The sequence below is a fragment of the Gracilinanus agilis genome, chromosome 3 (genome assembly GCF_016433145.1).
Source record: "Gracilinanus agilis isolate LMUSP501 chromosome 3, AgileGrace, whole genome shotgun sequence".
NCBI classification, from domain to species: Eukaryota; Metazoa; Chordata; class Mammalia; order Didelphimorphia; family Didelphidae; genus Gracilinanus; species Gracilinanus agilis.
This window is the reverse complement of record NC_058132.1, coordinates 350,597,896-350,623,966: the sequence shown is the minus strand read 5'-3', so window position 1 is coordinate 350,623,966 and position 26,071 is coordinate 350,597,896. Positions and strand designations below refer to the sequence as shown.

The 26,071-nt window shown below is 35.7% G+C and overlaps 1 protein-coding gene across 2 annotated transcripts in view; it reads right to left on the bottom strand.

The window, feature by feature from the left end:
• The window catches only part of LOC123242379 (limbic system associated membrane protein), a 798,540-nt gene that overhangs the window by 230,794 nt on the left and 541,675 nt on the right, over window positions 1–26,071 (bottom strand). For both annotated transcript variants that reach the window (XM_044670083.1, XM_044670084.1), the window contains exon 3: window positions 7,629–7,754. In XM_044670083.1, the coding sequence (XP_044526018.1) occupies window positions 7,629–7,754 (126 nt within the window). The remainder of the gene's footprint in view (window positions 1–7,628; window positions 7,755–26,071) is intronic.

Below are 26,071 nucleotides of genomic sequence, written 5' to 3'. Positions count from 1 at the left end.
ACTACTAACTCCATTGTTTCTGGGGAAAAAAATTCTGTGAAAAGCTGATCAAAATCTTTCCTACTTGCTCTTGAAGCTCATTTTCTCTTGTTCTTGATTTAGTGGAAATAGAAAAAGATGGCCATGTTCATACTCCAACTCCTCCTCTTTCACACTCTCTCTGTCTCTCTCTCTCTCTCTCTCTGCCTCTCTCTGTCTCTCTCTCTCTGTCTCTCTCTCTGTCTCTCTGTCTCTCTCTCTCACACACACACACACACATTAAATGCATTTTACTGTTCTCAGAAGTATACTTTGGTGTTCCTTTACCCTACCCTTTTTCTCTCCTTTATATTTTGTGTACTTTGGGGAAAGAAGCAGAGTGTGTGTGTGTGTGTGTGTGTGTGTGTGTGTGTGTGTGTGTGTGTGTGTGTGTGTGTGTGTTGGGAATCAGGAGTTAGTGATAGAAAAGGAAATAGGAGCAATTCTTTTATTTTATCACTTTAAATAAGATAGAAGAGAACCTTCTCTAAATTAAAAAGAAATTAATCTTTTAAACTATTTCACAAACTGTAATAATTTTTGTTTTTCTATACATTTTCTCTGAATTCTCCAAAGTGGAGGACATTTGATCATTGTTATAAATTAGATTTATCATATTTCCTAGACTTTTTGGCATTGTGGTATAAAGTGAGCCATGTTTTCATCTTCTATTAGGGTGGATTTTTCTTTCCCTATCAATGAATTAACTTTCATTTTTTTTTCCTTCTTGAGTTTCATCTTACCCTTGTCTGCTAATTTCTCCAATTTTCATAGCCATTCTTTTTTCTTCTTTGCTATTTTCCTTTCCAGCTAGATTTCTAATGAGCTAGAAAACCTACCCAGTTGGTGATCAATAAATGAATGACTATATATTCTATTGCTGCTAAGTATCTCACCACTGAGAATACCAGATAATTTTTGTTATCTTCTTAGAATCCTCTCTTCCTATTATGACTTAAAAATAAATAACTGCTAAATTAATCTAGTGTTACTTTTTTGATAGTGTCAAAGTACTTTGGGAAGGGCTAAAGGTAAAAAAAGAATCATCAAATACGAATTTCTGACTGGAAAATCTAACATGTGCATCTCCATCCTTCTAGGTAGTTTGTTTATTCTCATATATTCTAGCATTGCATTGGATCACAAGGTGACAAACCAAGATAAGATTTTCAATAGGAAAATATTCTCAGAAATATAATATCATCAGAAAGTACCATTACAGTGTAGGAGGAGATTCAGAAGTCTGGTATCACAAATAGAACATGTTAAAATTTTTAATTTTCTATGGTTTGTACAACTGTGTAAGATATTCTGCTGATGTAACATTTAATGATACAAAGATTTGTGAATGGGACATTTGAAGATAGGTAACATTTGCTATCAGTTATGAGAGTCAGAAATGGAAACAGAATCTGCATGGTGCCATAATGTAGTAGAGCAAATTTGTAGAACATTCTATGAAGAAGGCAGTGACCAGAAAGGAACAGCATAAAATAGGCAGCATGTTGGCAGCAGAGTTTCAATTTGATATCTGCAGATGTCTCTCTCCCTCCAAGACTGGAGTGTCCTAATTTTTGAAAGAGCCATCCAAGAACACTCACTGATTGATAGCTCAGTTTTCCCTTTCTCTTCTATCATTCAAGTGACACATCTGGATCCAGCAATGGGAACAAAGACATATATCATTGCTATTACCCTTGGGACAAATTCTGAGGACCAAATCCCTTGACCAAGAGCACTGCAGAATTGGAAAATATAAGGATAAGGTCTCTGAACTAGAGTTTTACCTTTAATCCAGAAAGTAGGACTACCATTTAGGGAAATTACAAGGTGCAGTGGATAGAGCAACAGATGTGGAGTCAGAAAGACCTGAGTTCAAACTTGAACTCAGGCACTTAATAGCTAAGTGACCTTGGGCATGTCATTTAACCCTGTTTGCCTCATGTATAAGATGAACTAGAGAAGGAAATGACAAACTACTTCAGCACTTTTGTCCAAAAAAACTCCAAAGGGGTCAGAAAGTGTTGGACATGACTGAAATGATAGAACAACAGGACTGACCTTTAACTCTGACCTATATATTTTTGGTCAGAAAGGTAATATGGCAAAACAGAAAAATTTCTACATTCAAATTAGGAATACCTGAATTCAAATTTCTACCTCTAACACAATAACTATGTGATCGTGGATTAAATGATTTAAAATTTCTGATTCTTAGTTTCCTCATCTGTAAAATGGAAGTAATACTACTGATAATACTGCCAATTCACAGTTGCTATAAGGCTTTGATCTCTGCAATCCTTTAAGTTACATATAAATGTTAGTTTTTATTGCTGATTAGGGTACCCAGATCAGCACTTCTGACCAACAGTGCTCATATCTACTCCTTAAAGTGCTCAATTTTCTTTTTGTTTTGTTTTGCTGGTTCAGCTATTATCAATCTTGCCTGGTTACAACTGTAGGATCCAGAAGTATACCTGTCTAGGAATACAATAAACTGCTTAGTTGTTTTTTTTTCCCTAGCATATAAAAGGATTCCCTCAAAAAAGGAAGTACTTACACAGGACATTCATCCTAAATTCATTTCAACGATTCAAGGAACATGTATCAGTGCTCCTTTTGGACAATGCATGAATATCTCTAAAGACTATAATGTATTCTGAGAGGAAGTCTGACCAATTTCAGTCACTCTGACAGGCACCAGACAGGATCTTTTGGCTTATGCTAGAGACTCCAAAATGCAAAGCCACAATATCTTTGAGTTCTGCAAGGACTCATTCTGTCTAAAGTACATTTGCTTCAATGGGAAGTTTCCTGAAGTAAAGTCTGTGCTGACTTGATTAGGCTATTCTAGAATCATATGAATTGGGTAAAAATATACTTCTAATCTTAAAATAAACTTAAGATGTTTTTACACACAAATAACTCACAAAATGTCTACATTTTTTGGGGGAAAAAAGTAGACGTTGCAATTAGATCCCCTACAGCTATGGAAAAAATATGTATGAGTTAGTTGAAAAGGAGATTTTCAAAATCAGAAATGAAGAATAGCTTAGCATTGGGGGCTGATATGATGATTTTTCTCCAAACTTAATGCATCATCAACTTTTTGTAAAACAGAGATGAATATAAATCATCACTGAACTTTATTTTGGTAACATGTTGTCTCTTTAAAAAATGTATTCTATAGATCTGGGATACATGACTCAGGTGTCTGAGGCAATATGACATAGCAGAGACATGACTGTGAACCTATGAAGAACTAGGCTGAAGCATTGCTACTGACCCACACTGGTTATAACTTTTGCTATATTCCTTAACCTCTCAGTATTCTAGGTAACTTTTTAAGACTAAGATTGTAGAGAAAATGCCAGGTTAGGTTGATAAAGTTTCCTTCTTTGCCTCTAAGTTCCCTATCCCAATGAAACCCCAGACCAATTCCCTACTACTGTACCACTTACATTCTAAAATAAGGCTTCTTCTTTATCTTTCATTTTTTTCAGGAAGTAAAAAATAAATTCTAAAAACCAGAAATATCAGAAAAATCAACTTAAAATAAAATCCAGAGTAGGATTGAAATGTTATTCTTCTTTACAATTTAACACAGGGCCAAATATATAATAGGTATTTACTTAATGTGCCTTGGAATAGATTTGTTGAACCCATCATTTGTAATTGACATTTCTCATCTCTTTGATTCCAGGCAGTCTTCAAATCAAACCAAATTCTTAAAATTTCATTCTAAACAACATTAGCAATAGCACTTCCTGAAACATAAATCTTAGAGCATTTATTTTCCATACCATCTGCACATTCATACTCTCTCCCTCATGTATACTGGAGAATAAAACTATGGTTATTGAAAAACCATAATGTAAAGAATGATAAGGAATTCGGATCTTAAAATTAAACTAAGCTTTCTATTCACTTTTCACAAATTTTCAAGATTAGAAACTTCATTGACAATCCCAGAACTAGAGATGCTAGAGTTGGATCTGTTTTACAAATAGAAATAAGGCCCATGAGTCTATAGCACTAATGGAATTTCATAAGGCTAACCTCAAGTATCATCTTTAAACTTTGAAAAAGATGGAAAGAAGAGAGTTGATTTTAGTAGTCAGTAAATTCCCAATCCCCTAGGAGTGTCTAATCCCCAGAAGATTAGAGGATAGGTGCTCCTGACCCCACTGAGGGAAAAGGAATCAATCCAACCTCTGAAGATCAAAGGGTCCTCCTAAGCCCTCAAAATACTTTATTAATATTTTTTTTTATTTTAAACTGAGCAAACAATTAAATGAAGCATTATCATATACTAGAATGTAAAAAGAGAATTGTTCCTGAAACTGTGAATCTCGATTACCTGCAGTTTTCAGCAGTTTTTTCCTTATTCTGTCAAGCCCCTCAAAGTATAATGCACTTCCTTATGGGATTTAGATAATTAAGAACATTTTTAGAACCCTGGCAGTGCTGCTATATCAAGTTTCCAATCTGGATTATACACTGAAATGCTGCGTATATGTTGCAACTTGAAGACTAAGGTACATGGCTACATAGAATGAGCAGGCAGGAAAGAGAGGAAAAGAAAAAAGGAAAAAATTTATTGGCTTACTTGGACGAATATCCTTAGCAGAAATGAACTGCTTAGAATGTACTTTTCAGCAAAATCTTGAGTAATTCTGACAGAATGTGATGCACACATGAGAGATAGACTTCCACTTAGATATTAGTAGAAAAACTTAGAAACAGAAGTCTGATGAAGATGGGACCTGGGTTGCTCACAGGAGGGAGATCAAATGTCCAAAAGGAAATACAAGTTATAATGTGGTTTCCCCTTACAACTTACAGGATATGAAAGCCTAACTTAATTATGGGGGAATAGGTTATATTTTTACACCCACATACATGATATGCCATTTTCAGTCTACAGATTACTTAAAATGGAAAGAGAAATACAGGAGCCGGTGAGACAAGAAAAGCACCCTCTGAATGGTACTCTGCTTTTATCACTATTCCATTCCACCCATTTCAGATAAAATTTCTGATTTTGCATGTTTTCTAAACTATTCCACACCATCCTACAAGCTTTATTTTGTACTCTCAAGATGACTTGAAATATATTTAAATAAAAAAAAATTCCTCTTTCAAAATACTCAACCCACACTAAGAAACAAAAGTGGGAGGGAAGTAAATATTCTTCTCATAAGATATATACCATACGCCTTATTTTCTTTCTACCTCAGTGTCGTCAAATGACAGGCAATCAGGTATCCACAAGCCCTGCAAGGAAGCTTCCTCCTTTCATGGCTTGATGTCCCTGTGGGGTCGAGCTAATTACAGGTACACTTCCTCTGCACGACAGTCACACTCTGTAGTGTTGAAGGAGCAATTAATAATTGAACAAAGCTGGTTGGATTTCTTGCTCATGCTACCTCGAATTGCAAGCAGCTATTCTGTCATATAAGACAGTAAAGCATCTTCTATGGATTTCTCAAAATAAGGCTTCCCTTTATAAGGAGAAAAAAATGAAAGGAATAATTCTTCTATCCTCCCAAGTTTTGAGAGAAACAATGCCCCCTACTTCATTTTCAATATTATATTACCTAGGCAAATCCTGTCTTTTGTCACTGGGAATAAGAACTCAGGGGTGGGAAATAAGAGTGTGATAAGTTACTTATGGGAGTCAGATGAAAAAAGACAAAAGGAGTTGACCAGGGAAGCTAATCCCTATTGTCAGAGGAAAAAAAAATGCAGTGAATAAGTAATTACCTTTAAATAGGTAAATATAACTGGTAGCTGGTCTAGCATATCTGAGAGAACTATTTGACTCAAATATAGTCTGCATTCAGTGTTATTCACCTGGCATACTAGAATATTTTAGTATAAATTCTATGAGTAGAAACCAGTAACAAATAGGCTAGTGGAATCCTGCCAGATCTGAGAGCATGTTGCTAGTCTATGGATCTTGGACGTGTCATCTATAGCACTTTTGACTGTGAAGTCCCTGGTTATCTCCAGAAAGTATGTCTGTATTGAAGTGAATGAATGTGTGTGTGTTTTGTGTGTGTGTGTGTGTGTGTGTGTGTGTGTGTGTGTGTGTGTGTGTGATCTGATTTAATCTAGAGTAGACCTCATCTAGCATTTACTCACCCAGCCATGATGCATCTTATGATGTCTTTTTTTTTTTTTAAGTCAACTACAATGTTCAAGTTAGTGGAAAAGTTGATTGGGGTTGGCCATAAAGGATCTGAACTTCTCAACAAAACTCTGGAGAAAACCCAAATCTTAGAACCATTCCCATCTCCAAGGGAAATCTTTTGGATCATAGAAGACTTGAGGGAAGACAAGATATTCTATAGTGTGTTAATGTGAGTTTAATTGTCTATACTAAGGAAGTAGTAGAAAAGAAGTATCCTTATGAGCATTAAACAAAGAGTCTAAGGTGAGTGCAGCAAGGAAGAGTTATGGAGAAGAGTTATATTTGCTGGAGGACACAGACAAGGAAGTGTAGGTGTCATTTATGTGTTATGTACTACTTCTCAGTCAGTCAGGAAGCATTATTGCCTACTATATGCCTAGAACTACACTTTTTCTGCCCATTTGAGCACCAAACAATCGATTTTAATTAGTTTTTTTTGTATTGGGTTTCCTCCATTGTAAAATGGTCTATGTGTCATAATTTCTAGGTTCCAAATGAATTTACTTCTCCTCTTTTACCCCATCCAACATTCTTCTCTACCTACTTATTCCTGTGACTTTATAGGACTCATCCCAACTCAACCCATGCTTCAGTCCCACTTGAGGGTCCTGCCAAAGCCATACTGATTTGCTTGGGCACTCATCCAGATACCAATCTGCATTTCACCAACTGTGTCAAGACAACAGAACAAGATAACCAGCTTTCTGTACACTATGTTGTCCATAGAACACTAAAGGACCACTAAGCTAGAGGAAGGTAGAAGGAAGGGACTAAGGAGATAGACCCAGGAAGTAATTTAGTCACAACATAAAGACAGTAACCAAAGCTATATAAATGTGAAGATGAAATTCTAAACTAAAAGTATGTTTTATGATGAGCAGTGGTCTTCAAATTAGTATGGGAAAACTAGGCACATTACTATTATATTCACAAAAAACAAAGTTCGATAGTGTTAGTTGTTTTGATGGGAGAGATTCTGCCACTGGACTTTGCTTAGCTTATATGAAAAGAAAACTTTATTGCCTGGGGATATCCGTTGATTACTCTCTGAGAGAAAATTACATGGCTATATATTTAATCTTATTTTTAACATAATTCTCTCCCTGAATTATTGGCCATGATTTGAAATCCAAATTGTAGACTAGTGAGCTGGTTATTTCAAGCTCCCATTACTTAATCATATTGCAAATTCTTCCAGGCACCCTGAGAAGACTACTTATGAGATATGAATACATAGCAGCAACAGGGATGAAGCCAGTCATCCACAGAGCACATTCTTTGAATATGGCCATCACCTGACTCTAATTCAATTAGCATTTGCCTAAAATGGTGCCATGCGGATGTTCATTGTCTTTCCAGCACTCTAAATTCAAGGTCTGAAATCCTTTCTCTCTGAGACCAGAGAGGTACTTACCAGTGGGTGTAAGGTGCCTCCAGGTAATGACCGGCTCAGGACGACCATTTGCCATGCAGACCAGGGTCACATTGCTTCCCTCATTCACAGTGACATCTGAAGAGATGTTGGAGATCTTTGGTGGAACTGTGAACACAAAAGAAAATAGTTATGTTCACAGGTTTCAGAGAAGATACTGGAAAATATTTGAAAGAGATTGTGGTGCAGTAAAATGAATGATGGGACAGTCAGGTGGCATAATGGTCTGGAATCAGGAAGACCTGAGTTTGAATGTAGCCTCCAAAACTTACATGACCCTGAGCAAGTCACTTAACCCTGTATGCCTCAGTTTCCTCATCTGTAAAGTGACCTGGAAAAGAAAATGGCAAACCACTCCAGTATCTTTGCCAAGAAAATCCCAAATGGGTTCATGAAGAGTCAGATCTGACTGAAATGACTTAAAAACATAAAGAATGATGGGATGTGAATCAGGAGGCCTACATTTGACTCAACATATCTTCCCACAACTCTTCTTCGCATGGGACAGCGAGGTGGCTCACTGGACACAGTGCTAGCTAGTCCTGGTGTCAGGAAGACCCAAGTTCAATCCAGTCTCAGAAATATACTAGCTTTGTAACATTGCAAGTTACTTATCCTCTGCTTTAGCTTTCCCAGTTGTAAAATGACAATAACAATAACACTGACTTTTCAGGTCTGTTGTGAAGATAAAATATTTGTAAAGTACTTAAGGTAGTGCCTGACCCATAATAGGTGCTTGATAAATGCTTGTTCCTTCTCTCTCTCTCCACATTCCATCTTCTCTTCCATGGTAAGAATAATCTTTCTCATATATCTGAAAATTCTTCAATAGTTCACTCTTGCCTACCAAGTAACTTTTCAATTATTTGGTCTGTATTCTGGTGTCACCCTACTTTTCCATAATTATCTCATATTATTGCTGCATACATAATTTATTCTTCAAATTTTAGACTGCTTTCTTATCTGATTTCCCACTTGTGTTTTTGTTGATGTCACTCCTCATGCCTACTTTACACAAAATACCTCTTCCTATTCCTTCCTATTCTCTTAAATTCCCCTAAAACACTCTGCTCTCCATGAACACCCTCTCTGATTCCTCCGGTCATTAACAAACCTTGACATCTTCATATTTGATATTGCATTCTATGTATACCTTTTTTTCTGGAATGATAATATATTACTATGAAATAGTTATTGGTTTATATCTTCAGTCCAGTTCTACATTTTTCCAGTTCTTACATTGTCTTGTATCTCCCTGAGTACTTAATATAGTTACCAGCATAGAGTAGCTACTTCATAAATATTTATATAATTTAATGAATTAATTTAATGGAAGACTGCTTCTGGCCCTGGCCTTGTCTACCTTCATGTAGGCATCTTGCATTAGTCTTTTCACATCCTAGGGCATCCTCACAGGTAATAAAAGGCTATTGGACAATGGGATCTCTAAGGCCATTTCTAAACTTCAGCATTCTGTGATGTACTTATCCATCCAGCTGGAATTGGCCAATTTGGGCTAGGAGTTTATCACAATCGAATGATGTGCATTGTAGGAGAAAAAAACTACCTTAGAGGTCTGGGCCTGTTGCTTTTAAGAACTTTGTTTTCATCAGCTTGCCAAATCCCAAAGCACTGTATATAGGCTGCCAATTTCCTACTATAGTTATTCCTAGTATCTATCTGACTAGCATGGAGTAGCATAATGGACAGTTCCCACATCTACTCTAATAGGGATGAGTTCCATGTAGGATAATGGAAAACAAGTGACTTTATACAGGTGAGGAGCCCAATTTCTTATTATTGATTTGTACCTAGATTTATACTACCTAGAAGAAAGTGGAAATATAAGCCAACTTTTCTTCCAAATGTTGACAGAGAAAATAAAAAAGTATAAATCTCTCATTTAAGGCCTAGTAGTATTTTCTATCCTCCTGTCTTGTCACCTGCTTACTTTTAATTATATAACAAGATCTAAATATATTCATATATTCAATTATTCTGGTTTCTGAATACATATATACACATGTACACATATAGGTATGGGTATATTGTAATATACATTTATGTGTGTGTACATACACACAGGCACAAGGATGGAGAAGATAACAATTGAATTTAGGAGTTCAATAGAATTGAATCTTAAAAAAATTTCCCTTTCTCTGAACATTAGAGGCCTTGTATTGTGGTAAATGGGAAAAAGGCCATCTCTGCCTTGCTTAGCTCAGAGAAAATAGATTAAAATCTATTTATGTATCTGTGTATCCCTGCAAATACCCATTAGAAGGTAATGTTGGCTCATGGGTGAATGATTGTTCTGGCATAGGCAGGGGAAGAAGAGAATAGCTGCTTTAACATTAATATCTATGATTCCTTTCATCACAGATCTTAAGATATCCCTGTACTTTAATATAGTCCTAATATTATATATTAGGATTAAATTAAAGTAGGGATATTAAGATTGTGTGGTGTTTTGAATTGAATGCTGGAACTGGATTTAGAGAGTCCTCTGTTTAAGACCTGCTTCTGACACCAGCTTCTGACTATGGGGAAACTCACAGCCTCTCTGAACCTCAGGAAAGTCCTCTGGAACTTTGTCACTGATATTTGTGATTTGCCTAATTGGAAGAAATTTCCACCCATAGAAGAAATCAGAAATCCTTGAGGTCTATAGTCTATTTCAAAATCAAGTTACAGAACAACAATCTCTTTCACTGGAAAGATATATGGTCCTCTAACCTACAGAGCACACGTGTGAGATCCAGCCATCTCTGAGCTATAGATACCCTGAAGGCAAGAAAAAGTAATAATGGCTCGTCTATATCTTTCTGTCTACTTATTTATCTATCTGTCTATCATCTATCTGTCTATCTATCATCCATCTGTCTATCTATCACATATCTGTCTATCTGTGTTTCTATCATCCCTCTATCTTTCTGTATGTCTACCATCTATCTATCATCTATCTGTCTGTCTACCTTTCTGTCTATCATCTGTCTGTTTCTCTATCATCTTTCAGTCTATCATTCATCTATCTATTTTTCTATTATCTATCTTCCATCCATCTGTCTGTCTATTTTATATCTATCTGTCTTTTTGTCTGTTTGTCTATCTGTCCATCTATCATATATCTGTTTCTCTATTTATCTTCTATCAGTCTATCATTCATCTATCTATTTGTCTATCTGTATAACATCTATCATCCATCCGTCTGTTTATCATATAGATATCTGCCTTTCTGTCTGTCTATCTGTGTCTGTTATCTATCTGTCTATCATCCATCTGTCTGTCTATCACATTTCTATCTGTCTGTCTATCTGTCTGTCTACTAGTCTGTGTCTGTCTATCTTCCATGTCTATCTGTCTATTTTTACAGCAAAACTTTAATGTTTCCAAGGAATGTTTATAAATATATTTTTGTGAGGTACTTTTACTACTCCATTTTATAGATGAGGAAATTGAGGTAGTTAGAGTTAAAGTGAATTGCCTAGGGACACACACATACACACATATGTGACAGGATTTGAATTCAGATCTTACTGATGCCAGGCTCAGTGCTCTAGCTATGTGGCCATCAAATGAGATAACATAGGTAAAGTACTTTGTCAATTATTAAGGGTTATATAAATGCTATTTTCAAGGAAGAAACTACTATTCATAAACTGTTTTTAAAGAAAAAGGAAACAAATTAAAATTCAGAAAACAGAATTATCTATATATAGTTGTTCAACATATACCCAAGTCCATAGCATTAAGATTGAAAAAATTTCAAAGCATTTTCATATATCATCATTTTACCTTTACAATAGTTCTGAGAGACAGATGCAATCAAGGCTACTTTACAATATGGAAAAAGAAACAGAGATGTTAAGCAAATTGCTCAGGGTTGTACAGTTATATAATAACAAAGCTAAGGAAACAGGCCTAATTCTTAGGTTAGTGCTCTAAATGAGATGATGTGTTGTAATTCATTCATTCATTTGTTCATTCATTAAGAAGAAAACCAAAAGACTCCAGAAACTACTTTCACAAACAATTGATCTCTTAGCCAAGCAGAGAAATACGGAAGCCAATACTTCATGACAAAAATTTGGAAAAGGAGAGAGTGTCCCTCAATTGGGGAATGGCTGAACAAATTATGGTATCTGATTGTGATGGAATACTATTGTGCTATAGTATTCTATATATATAGTAAACTGCTGGATTTCTATATTAACTGGAAGAACCTCCAGGAACTGATACAGAGTGAAATGGTTAGAAACAAGAGAAAATTATACACAGAAAGTGAAACATTGTTGAACAATCCAATGTAATAGACTTTGCTACTACAAGTTAATCCCAAGGGACTTATAAGAAAGAATGATATCCACATCCAGAGAAAGTACTGTGGGAGTAGAAACACAGCAGAAAAACAAATGACTCTTCTTTTATTTATAGGGATTTATAATTGGGGGTTTGATTTTAAAAGATTGCTCTATTGCAAAAATCAATAATACAGGGGGCAGCTAGGTAGCTCAGTGGATTGAGAGCCAGGCCTAGAGACCGGAGGTCCTAGGTTCAAATCTGGCCTCAGACACTTCTCAGCTGTGTGTCCCTGGGGAAGTCACTTGACCCCCCATTGCCTAGCCCTTACCACTCTTTCTGCCTTGAAGCCAATACACAGTATTGACTCCAAGACGGAAGTTAAGGTTTTTTTTTTTAAAAAAAAGAATAATACAGAAATAGGTATAAATGATAATATTTGTTAGTGGAAGGGCTTATTGGATCTGGAAAGGGGGAGAGAAGAGGAGAGGGAAAGAAAATGAATTATGTAAACATAGAAAAATATAAAAAGTAAAATAAAAAATAAAAACCATCACTTTAGCTTGTAAATTAATTTAAAAATTTATAGGAAGAGTGTTTTGGAAGATTATTTGCAGTATTGTTTTATATGATAATAAGAAGCAGTTGTGGAGATGGAGGTACAAATTTTGCAGATAGCCAACTGTGAAGTCTGGGAAAGTTCCTTAAAAATTAGAACTGTCCAAGAGTGGAATGGATTATTGAAGGAACTTCCCTGGAGCTCTTCAAGTAGGGAATGGATATCACTTGTTGAGCATGTACTAGTGATATTCCTTTGGTAAATGAGCTAGAGTAGATGACCATTGCCCTTTCTGACTCCTTCAAGCTAGTGACTTCCCTTTGATCATTATCTTCACTTTATCTTGTGCATATATCTTGTTTGTATATAATTGTTTTCATGTTGTCCTACCATTAAACAGAGCTCCTTGAAAGCTTGGATTTTTTTTTTTTTGCCTTTCTTTGTAACCCCAATTTTTAGTCTAATGCCTGACACATGGTAGATGTTTAATGAATGCTTCCAGTAAATTGAAAGGCCACCGAGAGTCCTGGTAACTCTCAAAGTTGTTAATCTAATGATTTTGTGAAACAAGATTAAGATCACTATTTCTCTCCTCATTCTTCTTCCATTTTACTTAATACCTTGATCTTATCTTTTGACAAAGGGAGACATACTGGGAATTGAAGGAACTGAGGCAGGATACCATCTCTGCCTGTCACCTAAGTCAAGATGAAGTACTTAGACAAGTGTTGGAATTTATATTTAAAGTCACTTTCTCTTTCCTTAAAAGAGTCTAACCTCTACAAGTCTATCATGTATACCAATGAAATAGAAGCTAATATGTTCCATAGAAAGAGAAGGTAGTCAGGTCTCACCTCTAGCAATTAGTCCTGCTCATTTATATGTCATTTAAGTTGCCATTTGTAGGGGGTTGCTAATCAGCAATAAATTGGCCTCATTATTGTTTGCTTAAATGGAAGGCAAGGAGGCCTGTGTACTCATACCCATAATCAAGTGACTAATTCCATTCTCTTTGGCATTACAGTCATTTTTGATTGTCAATGAGAAGATGAACAGTATGAGATTAGGAGAGAGATGAGAGACTTTGAGTTTTAAGACCTACAGAAGATTTATTTTGAAACAAGAACATGAAAGAAAATGAAATATAATGGAAAGAGTGCTCATTTGGAGAAAGGACAGGGTTTAAATCTGGCTAAGCTTATTATTAACTGTTTGACTTTAGTTAATTAATTTTATGTCTTTAGATACTGATTGGGAACAGCTAGGTGGCCCAGTGGATAGAATACTAGGCCTGGAGACTGAAAGATTCATCTTCCCAAGTTCAAATCTGACTTCAGATACCTACTAGCTTTGTGATCCTGGGCAAGTCACTTTAGTCTTGCCTGCCTCAGTTTCTCATCTGTAAAGTGAGCTGAAGAAGAGAATGATAAACTATTCTAGTATCTTTGATGGGAAAAACCTCAAATGGACATGACTGAGATGATTCAACCACAAAATATTTTGGTTCCTCACCTATAAAACAAGGATATTGGATTAAATGATCTCTAAGGTCTTTTCCAGCTCCAAATTCATGAAATTATGGTTCTAGTTTCCATGAACCTAAAAGAAGATGGATAAGAGCAGTAGACTTGCTTAGTCAAGATGACCTAATATCAAAGCCAAACAATTACCAGCTGTGTGACCCTAGATAAATCACTCAACTTCTGTCTCCCTCTGTTTCCTTATCTATAAAATGGAAATAATAAAAGCATTTACATTCTAGGGTGGTATTATGAGGAAGAAATGAAATGTATATAAAGTACTTTGCAAACACTGAAGCCCCCCTAGAAATGTAACTATTATTGCTGCTGCTGCTGTTACTTATTATTATAAACCTGGGTTCCATGTCTTTTAAAATTGAGTGTAACTATAACTCAATATTTCAATGCGGGTTCAATCCATTCATGCCTTTTTATTCTTTGATATTTTTATATATGTTCTCTCATAAATCCTCCATTTACATATCCCAGATGCTAGAGACTTTCTAAGACTTTTAAAATTTGAAGGACATAAGTGAAACATACAAGTTGATTATCCATTTTCACTTAGTCTCAATATATGGTGGGCCTACATTTTTTGATCATATATTTTCTGGATATCTTTTATATAATTTTTGTGTGCATATTATTTTTGGTAACTTGGTAATGGCATTTGCCAAGAAGGTTGAACATTTTTTTTTATCAAAAGAGCATCTATAGAAAAACAAATTTTACTTTTTTTATTAAGCATATTTTTAAAAACATGAAGGTAGTTGTAATTACATATATACATTTTAGTTTAAAATTTCAATTCAATTAAAATTTAAAAATTAGAATACAAGGAATTATCAGTATGCATTTTAATTATATATTACATGGTATGATATATTCATTTAGATAAATTTTAAAAGGCTAAAATGGGTCTTTATGTTTCTAGTTTTTTTTGTCTTTCTTTTCTAAGGCCAATATTCTCAAGTTAATACTAAGGAGATTATTTAATCTTTAAAACAGTGGCATATGACACATGCACCTAAATTTACCATCATACCACTACATTAATTCCATGTTTAAGGCTAAACCATTCAAGAAATGATGATGTGTGGAAGTGTGTAAGAGTAGTAAAATAGTGGGAAAACTCAAATCATTAAAGATTTCTCTAATGACAATCTAGCTTAAAAAACACACATGCACACTTACCTTCCATTTTAGAAGCAATACTAAGTAAGTATTGGTTCCAATACAGAAGAGAAGTAAGGGCTAGGCAATTGGGGTTAAATGATTAGCCCTGGGTCATACAATTAGGAAGCATCTGAATATAGATTTGAACCCAGGATCTTCAGTTTCTAAGCTTGGTTATCTACTGAGCCACTTAACTGCCCCTATAAATTACCTTTTAAGGAAGAAAAATAATAGTAGTTCTTTCTCTATTCTAATTTATTACAAATTGAGAAACTGGCAAATTTAATCATGATACAATTGTTTCTATGTTTTAGGGAAAAGAAATCACTATTCAGTAAAAAAAAAATTGCTGGAACAACTGGAAAGCAGAAACTAAGTTTGGCAGAAACTAGGCATAGACTAATATCTTACACCATTTACTAAAATTACATCAAAATGGACACATGATTTAAGCATAAAAGGAGATGTTATATAAATAAATTTGAAAAAGAGGGAAAATATTACCTATCAGATTTATGGATAGGAGAGGAATATATGGATCAGCAAGAAATGAAGAACATTGTGAAATGTAAAATGAATAATTTTGAGTTAATAAAATTGAAAAGTTTTTGTACAAATAAAACAAATGTCAAGATTAGAAGGAAAGCAAAAAATTGGGGAAAAATTTATAGATAGCCTCTTGGATAGAGATCTCAGATCTAAAATGTATAGAGAACTTTGTCAATTTTATAAGAATATGAGTCATATCCCCAATTGATAAATTGGCAAAAGATATGAACTGACAATTTTTGGATGAAGAAATCATAGTCATATATAGATATATGAAAAAATGCTCTAAAGCAGTGATGGGCAAACTATGGCCTGTGGACCAGATGTGGCCCCCTAAAATGTTCTATCAGGCTGTGAGACATTATTCCTAATCTGATGAATACAATGAGTAAAATACAATACAATGAAACTTCCAAAGACTTGCTTTAGAAACAGACTGACAGATGAACATTTCCTTTCCTTTGGCCCCCTCTTCAAAAAGTTTGCCAATCGCTACTCTAAAGCTATACTGATTAGAGAAATGCAAACAAAAACAATTCTAAGATATCATTTCACAACTATCAGACTAGCTAAAATGACAAATGTTAGATGTGGAAAAATAGGGACACTAATGCACTATTGGTGTTGCTTTGAACTGATCCAGCCATTTTGAAGAACAATTTGGAATTGCAAACAGAGTGTTACAAAACTATTTCTACCCTTAGATTCACCAATGTCATTGTTGGACCCATTTCCCAAAGAGATCAAGCTAAAAGGAAAGAACCTATATGTTCCAAAATATTTAGAGCAGCTCTCTTTTTGGTGGTGAAGAACTAGAAATTGAGGGGACACCCATTAATTGGGGCATGGCCAAACAAATTGATATATGATTGTGATGCAATATTGCTGTCATAAAAAACAATGAGCAGACTAATTACATATATTAAAAAATTTGGAAAGAACTCCATGGGATAATGAACAGTGAAATGAGTAGAAACAACAGAACACTATACTCAGCTACAAATTTAATCCTTGAAGATTAATTTGTGAATGTGATTTCCAAAGAATGAACTGAAAAATGGAAACATGAAAGATATAATCTATAGATACATATCTGTCTTATAGATGCTACCTTCTATGAAATGGTCAAGGAAAGGAGGAGCTGAGACACTAAATAAATTCTATTAATAAAGATGAAAAAGATACAACTCTTTAACTAGAGAACAAGCCAGGAAAAAATGATCAAAATGGTCAAAATGTTTGAGGTGTCTCAGCATGCTTAATCTGAGATCTAAGGTAAAGCATCCTATCAGTATTTAGTAATGCGAGAGGATGTTTCAAAAAAGATAAATATATTTTTTCTGTGTTGCTCTAAAAAGAGGAATGACACTAGAAAGGAATAATTTTACTCAATATATGAAAAAATTTACTATTAGCTCAATCTATACAATAATGAAGTGAGCTATATTATAATGTCTCCCATTATTAGAATTATTCAAGCAAAGGCTAGATGACAGTAGAGAGGGATATTTATATTACCTTGGGAATGCAGTAGAGAGGATATTTATATTATGGGTAGATATGGAGTCTATCTTAGAAGATTTTAAAGATTTCTTCAAATGGGGAGATTATAATTTTCTGAATCAAAAAAAGTAGAAAATTATTTTTTGTTATTTTAGAAGATTCACATTTATAACTAAAATAGTTTTAAAAAGCAAACATTATAAGTACCTATTTGAAAAGACATGATAATAATTACAAATCTTTAATATTCCTAACACTTGTCTAAATGTCAATGTATCTCTGCATAGATTGCTGAACTTGTAATCAAAAAACCTGGATACAAATTTACCTCATTTTCTTATTATTTGTGTGACTGGGCAAGTTACTCAGTGGTCGTTGGCCTCAGTTCTTCATGTCTAAAATGAGAGGGCTGGAATAGATGGTCCGTCCTAACCCTAAATATGTGTTTTTATGATCCACAAACTGTTCTTCAATATTTCTATGTGCTTTCACCCCTGAATTTGGCATTGAGATTTCCATGTTCTTTACTCATTCATTTAAGATGATCCAGTTGTCCAAAATAATTTATATGTAATTGATTCTCATTGAATTGAGTCCTAACTTTAGTTGCCCTCAGATAGATCATCAAAACTCATATAATATGTAATTATAGGATATGATGTAATAACACTGAAGTTTTTAAACAGTTAGTTACACAGTATTTTCTTCATGCCATCCACAAATTAAACCATTCTCTAAAACTACAATAGATGATAATAGCAAAAGAACAATAGTAATGATAAAAATGTATAGCCTTTTAAGGTTTCTAAGCTTTTTACAAATATTTTCTGATTTAATACTTATAATATCTCAGGTAGGCAGGTGCTGATATTGTCCCCATTTTACAAATTAAGAAACTGAGACAAATAGAAGAAGTAAAATGATTTCCCCAGATTCTCCTCATTAATAAGACTCTCAAGCCTCATTTGAATTTGGGTTTTCTTACCATCTAACTGCCTATATAATAATAAAAGAGTGTTACTCTAAAATGAACCTGTGAATGATGTCTCACTCCACTGCAATAATGGCATAGGATTATTGGAATTAGATCAAGGAAAGACCATGGAGATTATCTAGTCCAAATCTGTCTTTTTACAGATGATAAAAATTAGGCTGAGAGGTTGAATGACTTTCCCAAGGTCACATGGTCACATCTTTAAACTCAAAATGCAATCCCCTCTCCAGTATACTATGCTGCCTTTCTATTAAAAAAAAATTCTACTCTATTTCTATGTCTGATAATATTCTACTTATTTGCTTGCAGATCCTCTTACTGCCAAAGGATTGTAGGTAATTACTATCATCATGAATAATTAACCATTAAGATTATAATAACAATAAATCATTCAGAAGGCATTTATTGAGGTATCTGCCTATGGGGATATAGTTGCTGGTATTTCAAGCCTTTTAGTCAACATGTAGAAAGAAATTATCTTAGACTTTGCTTCCCCAAAAGTGTCATAGCACTGAGTAAATGCCCTTAAAAGGTATCTTTTTCTAAATATTTCTGATTCCAGATGATAATGTGCTGAAACTATCAAATCTCAGAAAAACCGTAGAACTTCTTCAAAGTGATCCTTGATCACTCAAATGGGGTTGGTTTAACAACCCACCTATAGGGTGTATGGGAGAAAACAATTGAATCAAGGATTCCCATTGTCCAGACTTCAACATGTAGTTGGATGATCTATCCCTGTAACATGGAGATGTCAGGGTGGAAATATAACATCAGGGCCCCATAAAAATGTTACAGCCATGGCTATCCCCGATGGCACATATATATGCCAAAGCTTCACCCACTGATATAGTCAAATACATGTAAGTATCATAGATTTCAATCATTTGTTTGAAAAATTGGGGAATAGTTATGAGCCAAAAAGTAGCACAAGCCTGCCATATCCCATATTGTAGCACCCCAGAGCACCCCAGTGTGACAACGACTCTGTTAATGAAGCTGGCCATACTAATCACTTCCCACTCAGGTTCTGAAATAAAAATCCTAGGCTGGCTGGCCAAAACTGTTATATTTGCATGAAACAGTGTTTTGAGAAGCTGAAGGGATGGACAGAAATCAGTAACTTGCTAGACTCACTCCTCCCCCACTGACAGGCTTGAATGAAAAGGGAGGGGCATAAACTGGCTCAGTGCTCCTTTCTCCCCACTCCCAACAAGCAGTTAGAAATCAGTTGGAAATGGAGGTTTCATCTGAACTCTTCTGGCAAGGCTAGACAAGGTAAATCTCTAATGATGTTGACTTTCTCAACTTATTTTCCCCACACATTTGACTAAGGGATAATAGGAGAAGCTTAATGTCTTGTAGTTATCAGGGACAGACGAATCTGACTTGTATGGGCCAGACAGCTGAAGGAAACTGAGCTGAAGATGGATGTGAGTATTCCTAAAATAATAGACAGGCACTGCTCCCAAAGATGAAGGTTTACTGATAAATGAGGAAGGGAAAGAAGGGAAGTTTTGTCAAGGATTAGGATAAGATTTGGGAAGCCCTGAACTGTTAGGTAGAAACAGCCCCTCCCCCCAGGAGGGAGAGGCAGTCTTTATAACTAGCTTTCCCTCAAAGCCTATAATTAATAACTTATAATATCTAAATAACTAAATGGTAACAATAGTGCTATTGCTGGAAAGGTCTAATTCAGCTAAACAGGCTAGCAGCATAGAACCTAAATGGCTTTTGCCACAAGGCCTACAACGCAATCAAGAACTAGGATCAGCAAGCAGGGTGATCTGCTCACTTCCAACCCCAAGAACCAGCTGCCCCTAACTTCCCTCAGCTGCCCCCTCAACCAGAGTTCTCTGGGTGGGGGGGGGTCCCTGGAATTCTGGGTTGAGGCTTGACCCTGTATCTTGCAGGAATTCCACCCTGCCATCTCCATGTTACACCCGTCAACTCGATGCATTAATTCTGTGCTCAGAGGATTGGATCCTAGAGACAGAATCAGCCCAATAGAAGCAAGAGAAAATGCAGATTATAGTTATAAAATGGTGCAGTAGTTTCAATAATTTCAAATTACTGTCTGGCATAAACACCCATCTTTTTAACATCAATAGTTCTCTGGTTAAATCATATGCCTGCAAATCACAGAACACCACAATCCCCAAAGAATCAAAATGTGGTCAACATCAGGAAAGATTCATGTTTGGTGTAAGTAGACTATAACACATTATTTTATCAATGATGACTTGAATTTAAGGAATGTAAGAAATGGAACAAGTTAACATCTAGGGAATACATTGTGAGAAAAGAAGATGCATTATATGGAGCTCAAGGGATAAAATAATGACAGCTCAAACTTCACAGAAGTTCATATCAAATGTCAAAAGACCTAGGGAAGTCATCTAATATTTAAGAACCTCAGCAGAATCTTTATTAGGAATATGTAGGCACTATTTATAAACAATGTTAAAGTATGGATGGGTTATTAGCTATAGCACTAGTAGAATTACCAACATTGAAAATATAATGCATTCACTCAAAAACAAGACAACAGCTAGCACTTACTTACTGCTTATTGTAAGCTAAAATTTTGGGGTGTCAAAGAATAAAATTGTGTTATTTTCCTACATAATTAAAAAATTAAGTAAACATCATTATGAGGATTTCACATTCCATATACTTTATTCCCTAAGATGCAGGGACTTTGTGGATAATATTTATAGCTGTGCTGCTCACAGCAGTACCAGATTAGGCCATGTAATGTATTTGGACCTCTTCCTCTACTCACTCAGATATCTTTATTTATTTAATTTTGAATATTTTTCCATAGTTACATGATTCATACTCCTTCTTCTCCCTCCTCCCTCCCCAAACTCGTAGCCAATGAGCAATTCAACTGGGTTTCACATGCATCATTGATCAAGACCTATTTCCATATTATTAATATTTGCACTAGAATGATCCTTTAGAGTCTACATCCCCAATCATATCCCCATCAAACCTTGTGACCAAGGAAATATTTTTCTTCTGTGTTTCCACTCCCACAATTCTTTCTAAGGATGTGGATAGTGTTCTTTCTCATAAGTCCCTCAGAATTGTCCTGGGTCATTGTATTGCTGCCAGTTCAGAAGTCCATTACATTCAATTTTACCACAGTGTATCAGTCTCTCTGTACAATGTTCTTCTGGCTCTGTTCCTTTCACTCTGCATCAATTCCTGGAGGTCATTCCAGTTCACATGGAATTCTTCCACTTCATTATTCCTTTCAGCACAATAGTATTCCATTACCAACAGATACCACAATTTGTTCAGCCATCCCCCAATCAATGGACACCCCCTCATTTTCCAATTTTTGCTACCACAAAGAGCGTAGCTATAAATTTTTTTTTATAATTCTTTTTCCTGATTATCTCTTTGGGGTATAAACCCAGCAGTGGTATGGCTGGATTAAAGGGCAGGCATTCATCTAAAGCCCTTTGTGCATAGTTCCAAATTACCCTCCAGAATGGTTGGATCAATTCACAACTCCACCAGCAGCGTATTAGTGTACCAATTTTGCCACATCCTCTCCAACATTTATTATTTTCCTTTGCTGTCATATTAGCCAATTTGCTAGGTGTGAAGTGGTATCTCAGAGTTGTTTTGATTTGCATTTCTCTAATTATAAACTCACTCAGATGTCTTGCATTAGTCACTATTACCTTATTTCTTTCATGTGAAGACCACAGTATATCTAGCTAAGAATGTTACAATCTGAAATGTCCATTTTGGGAGGAGTCTTCAAAAGGAATAAAATTGAGAGTTAAGATGTTTTTGGGAGAAGAGAAATATAGAGCCTAAAGATAATCTAAAGGTCAATAAACCCTATGGGTTACAACCATGAGAGTATATTGTAGGTCATTATTAGTATCAATATGTACAAGACAGGGGGCAGCTGGGTAGCTTAGTGGATTGAGAGTCAGGCCTAGAGACGGGAGGTCCTAGGTTCAAATCCGGCCTCAGACACTTCCCAGCTGTGTGACCCTGGGCAAGTCACTTGACCCCCATTGCCCACCCTTACCACTCTTCCACCTAGGAGCCAATACACAGAAGTTAAGAGTTTTAAAAAAATATGTACAAGACACTGAGTTGGACGTCATTACAGTCTATTAATAATTCAATTCAATAAAAAAACAGGTATTAAGCACCTACTTAATCTATAAGGCACTGAATTAGGAGCTCAGAATACAAAGATAAAAATAGAATCATCTTTGACCTCCAGGAAAATATATATTACATGTAATAAGTAACAATGACATATTCAGATAAAAGAACAAATTACAAGTATACATTTAAAACATCTTTTCACCTTTCCAGGCCTTCCTTGCCTCTATGGTACTCTGAATATTGACCATGACCTAGCTCAGTTATAGGATCATAGGTTTTTGAGCTGCAAGTGATTATTATTAGCAGGCTAGAGATGAAGAAACTAAGGACAAGAGAAATTAAATTACTTGCCCATGCTCCCTCTAAAATGTACAAGATGGTCAGTGAGATTTGGAAAAAAAAATCTAAGTCAACTTGGTGAAGAGGCTCTATGGACTTAATTAGGTTAGTACACTGAAAAGAGACAGACAGTCCATCTCTGGGTCTATATTTAAAGCCTTGGCTAGATTTCTCAAAGACCCTTTGACACAATGGAATATTAAAGAAGTGATTAAATGGAGTAGATATTCATTCAAATTGAACGTGTACCATCTGTAAGGCACTGTAATAGATACTGTAAAGATTTCAGATAAGTAAGAAACAGCCTCTGCCCTCATGGAACTTATGCTTTTCTTTTAAACCCTAAACTTCTATCTTAGAGTTAATACAAAGTATTGTTTCCAAGGCACAAGAGTGGGAAGGGATAGGAAATTGAGGTTAAGTGACTTGCCCAAGGTCACACAGCCAGAAGTATCTGAGGCCAGATTCAAACTCAGGATCTCCCATCTCTAGGTCTTTATCCATTGAGCCACCTTGCTGATCAAAGCTTACTCTTTATTTAAGGAAAAAAAATGTTTCATTCCACTTTGCATCTGCTGCTCTATGTAGTTTTATCTTCTTAGAAAAGAATGCCCCTCCTAGGATAATGTCATCATTTCTGATCTCCTCACCACACTGCTTACTCAAGCCTAAAAACTCCTCCCTCAGCCTACTCTATCTTCTGATTGGAGAGCTGGAAGGTGATGTTCCAAAATCCTCTCAAACCCTTGGGGAAGGCAGAAATTAAATGATCTTCCTAATTTTCTGTCTGTGAGACAAGATGTCCCCATTCCAGGAACCTTATGGTATCTGGCATCCTCTCATCCTGGTATACTTTTATATGTTGTCTTCCCAGTTAGAATAGAAACTCCTTGAGGGCAGGGACTGTATTTCTTTTACTTACTTGTATCTCCAGAGCTTAGCACAATGTCTAGTATGTAGAAAATGCTTAATTAGTGCTTATTGAATTGAACTGAAGATGTAACCATACGTATAAAAGAAGACAAAGGAAATGACAAGTACCTCATTGCTAGAAAAATGAATGTTAGGAATTCATGTGAGTGATATATTTAAGCACAGTGGGACTAAAGGGAATGCAATTAAATTATAATTAGTCAAGGAAAGTTTCAGAGATATAAATATCAAAAAGAGATCTATGAAATCTAAGATGTTAAGGTTGTTCCCTAAGAGATAACTATTGCAGGAAAGAATTCTTCCCACTGGATCCATAAGTACCCAACAGTCCATTTTGCAAGATAGGGGCCAGAAATAGTGTAAGGAATAATGGTAATAATAATTTTAGCTAACATATAGAATGTTTGCTGTATACCAGGGATTGTGCTAGGTGCTTTACCAGTGTTATTGTATTTGATCCTCACAACAAGCCTGAGAGGTAGATTCTATCATTAGTCCCATTTGACAGAGAAGGAAACTGAGGCAATCAGAGGTTGTGACTCACCCAGAATCATATACCTAGTAATTGTCTGAGGCTATCTCCATACTCTAAACCAAATAGACTCTTCATAGTCAGTTCTGCTTTATTTAGGGATGAAGGCTGTCCTGAGCTAAGACATAACTCTTTACCCTTGAATGGTTCTGGAAGATCATGCATGTTACTGGAAGATAAGTTTAGACTAAAACAAGATTTAGGGAATTGCTCCAAACTTTAGCTACAGTTGAGAATGTAGTATAGGAAAAAGGTTTGCTTCTGGGTCAAGTGAATTGAAAGAATCTCCAAGTAAGGGAAAGAATCATAAATAATTAAAGCTGGTCATAACCTTGGATATCATATGATTCAGCTTCAGCTACATTTAAAGAAGCTGAAGCTCAGAGAAAGCAAGTGACATTTCTAAGCACTTCCAGTGAGTAAACGTCAGAGATAAGACTCATTCAAACCTTCTGACCAATGCCAAATGATCAAATAGGCACACCAGGCACTCCCCCTCCATCTGTCCTGAAGGCCCCTAGGTCAGCAAAAGCCAAGTGTCTAGCCTAGGTCCCTACCATTCTCACTTGGAGAATTTGCATTTCCTCTCTGGTATTTCTGGGGAAAAGCAGTAGAGAGAAAAGAGATTGGAGTGCTATATCTCTCCTTCACTTGAATCTTCCTCATCTGAATACTGGATTTAGTCACATGAACCCCAGAGAGAGGAAAACTGAATTCTTGTTGGGGGATGTGGGCTAGAGGAAGGTACACAAACCCTCCTCACCATCCGATATTGGGAGGAAAAATGAGGTAAAGTGAGAATAGTAGATCATCTTGCCTGGGCCATTTAGTTTTAGGCAAAAAAAGTGTATACTCAAACTAGATTTTAATCAGAACAAAGGTGGGAGGGTGAAATGGAGTAGAAGAATGAGCACATTGGGTTTTAAAAATGACCAAGTTGGTTCACAAGGTATTGGGGGTTGGATAGAGAGGAAGATAGGAATTTTTTATGTCAATTCAGTCTTTCTCCTTCAGTAACCTTATTTTAAATTCTAATCTTAATAATTAAATTCCCTAAGGTTAGAGGAAAGTAAGCCTTTAACCTGAGTTGCACACCTCGGCAAGATAATTTCCCCTAGGACCCCAGGTAAGAACCAAAGGTGTGGCAGAGGGGGAGAGAGTCTTTGTGAGGGCCTTGGTGGCCATTGTTTTTAAATCACAGTCAGCAGGGTGTGTTGGAAAGATCGGAGATGGGAGTCAGCATATGTATGTTGGAGTGAATCCCACTTCTGCTTCTAAGAAGCTGTATGTCTTGGACAATTCACTTGACCTTTCTGAGCCTCCATTTCCTTATCTGTAAAACTAAAGGCCTTAAGTCCTCTAAATTGTGGCTTAGGAAGTTTATTCTATGAGCTTCTTAGTCTTGAGCATTTAATAAGCCCTTATTATATTCATTCCACTTTGATTCTTGTAATCTTTTCTTCAATTCATTTCAATAAATTTCAAGTCAGTGATTCAGTAAGCATTCATTAATCACCTACTGTGTAGCTTGCACCATTCTCAACTCTGAGGATAAAAATAAAGGCAAAAATACAGTTCTAGCCTTAGGATTATACAACAAGAACCAGTGACACTAACCAAGTCTTATAAAAAAAAACAACTTCCCTGTTACTTCTAAGATTGTGTTTCCCTATTTTTTAAAAGATAAAATAAAAATTCTTCAACCTCCAACATTTTTACATTATTCTCACTCTTCTGGTTCCAATAAACTGAACTCTGCTGTTCCTCAAACTAGACATTACATTTTTGTACTGAGGGCATTTGCTCAGGTTGTCCCCCATGCCTAGAACATACTCCTTATTTACTTCAGGCTCTGAAAATTCCTGGCTACCTTCAAGT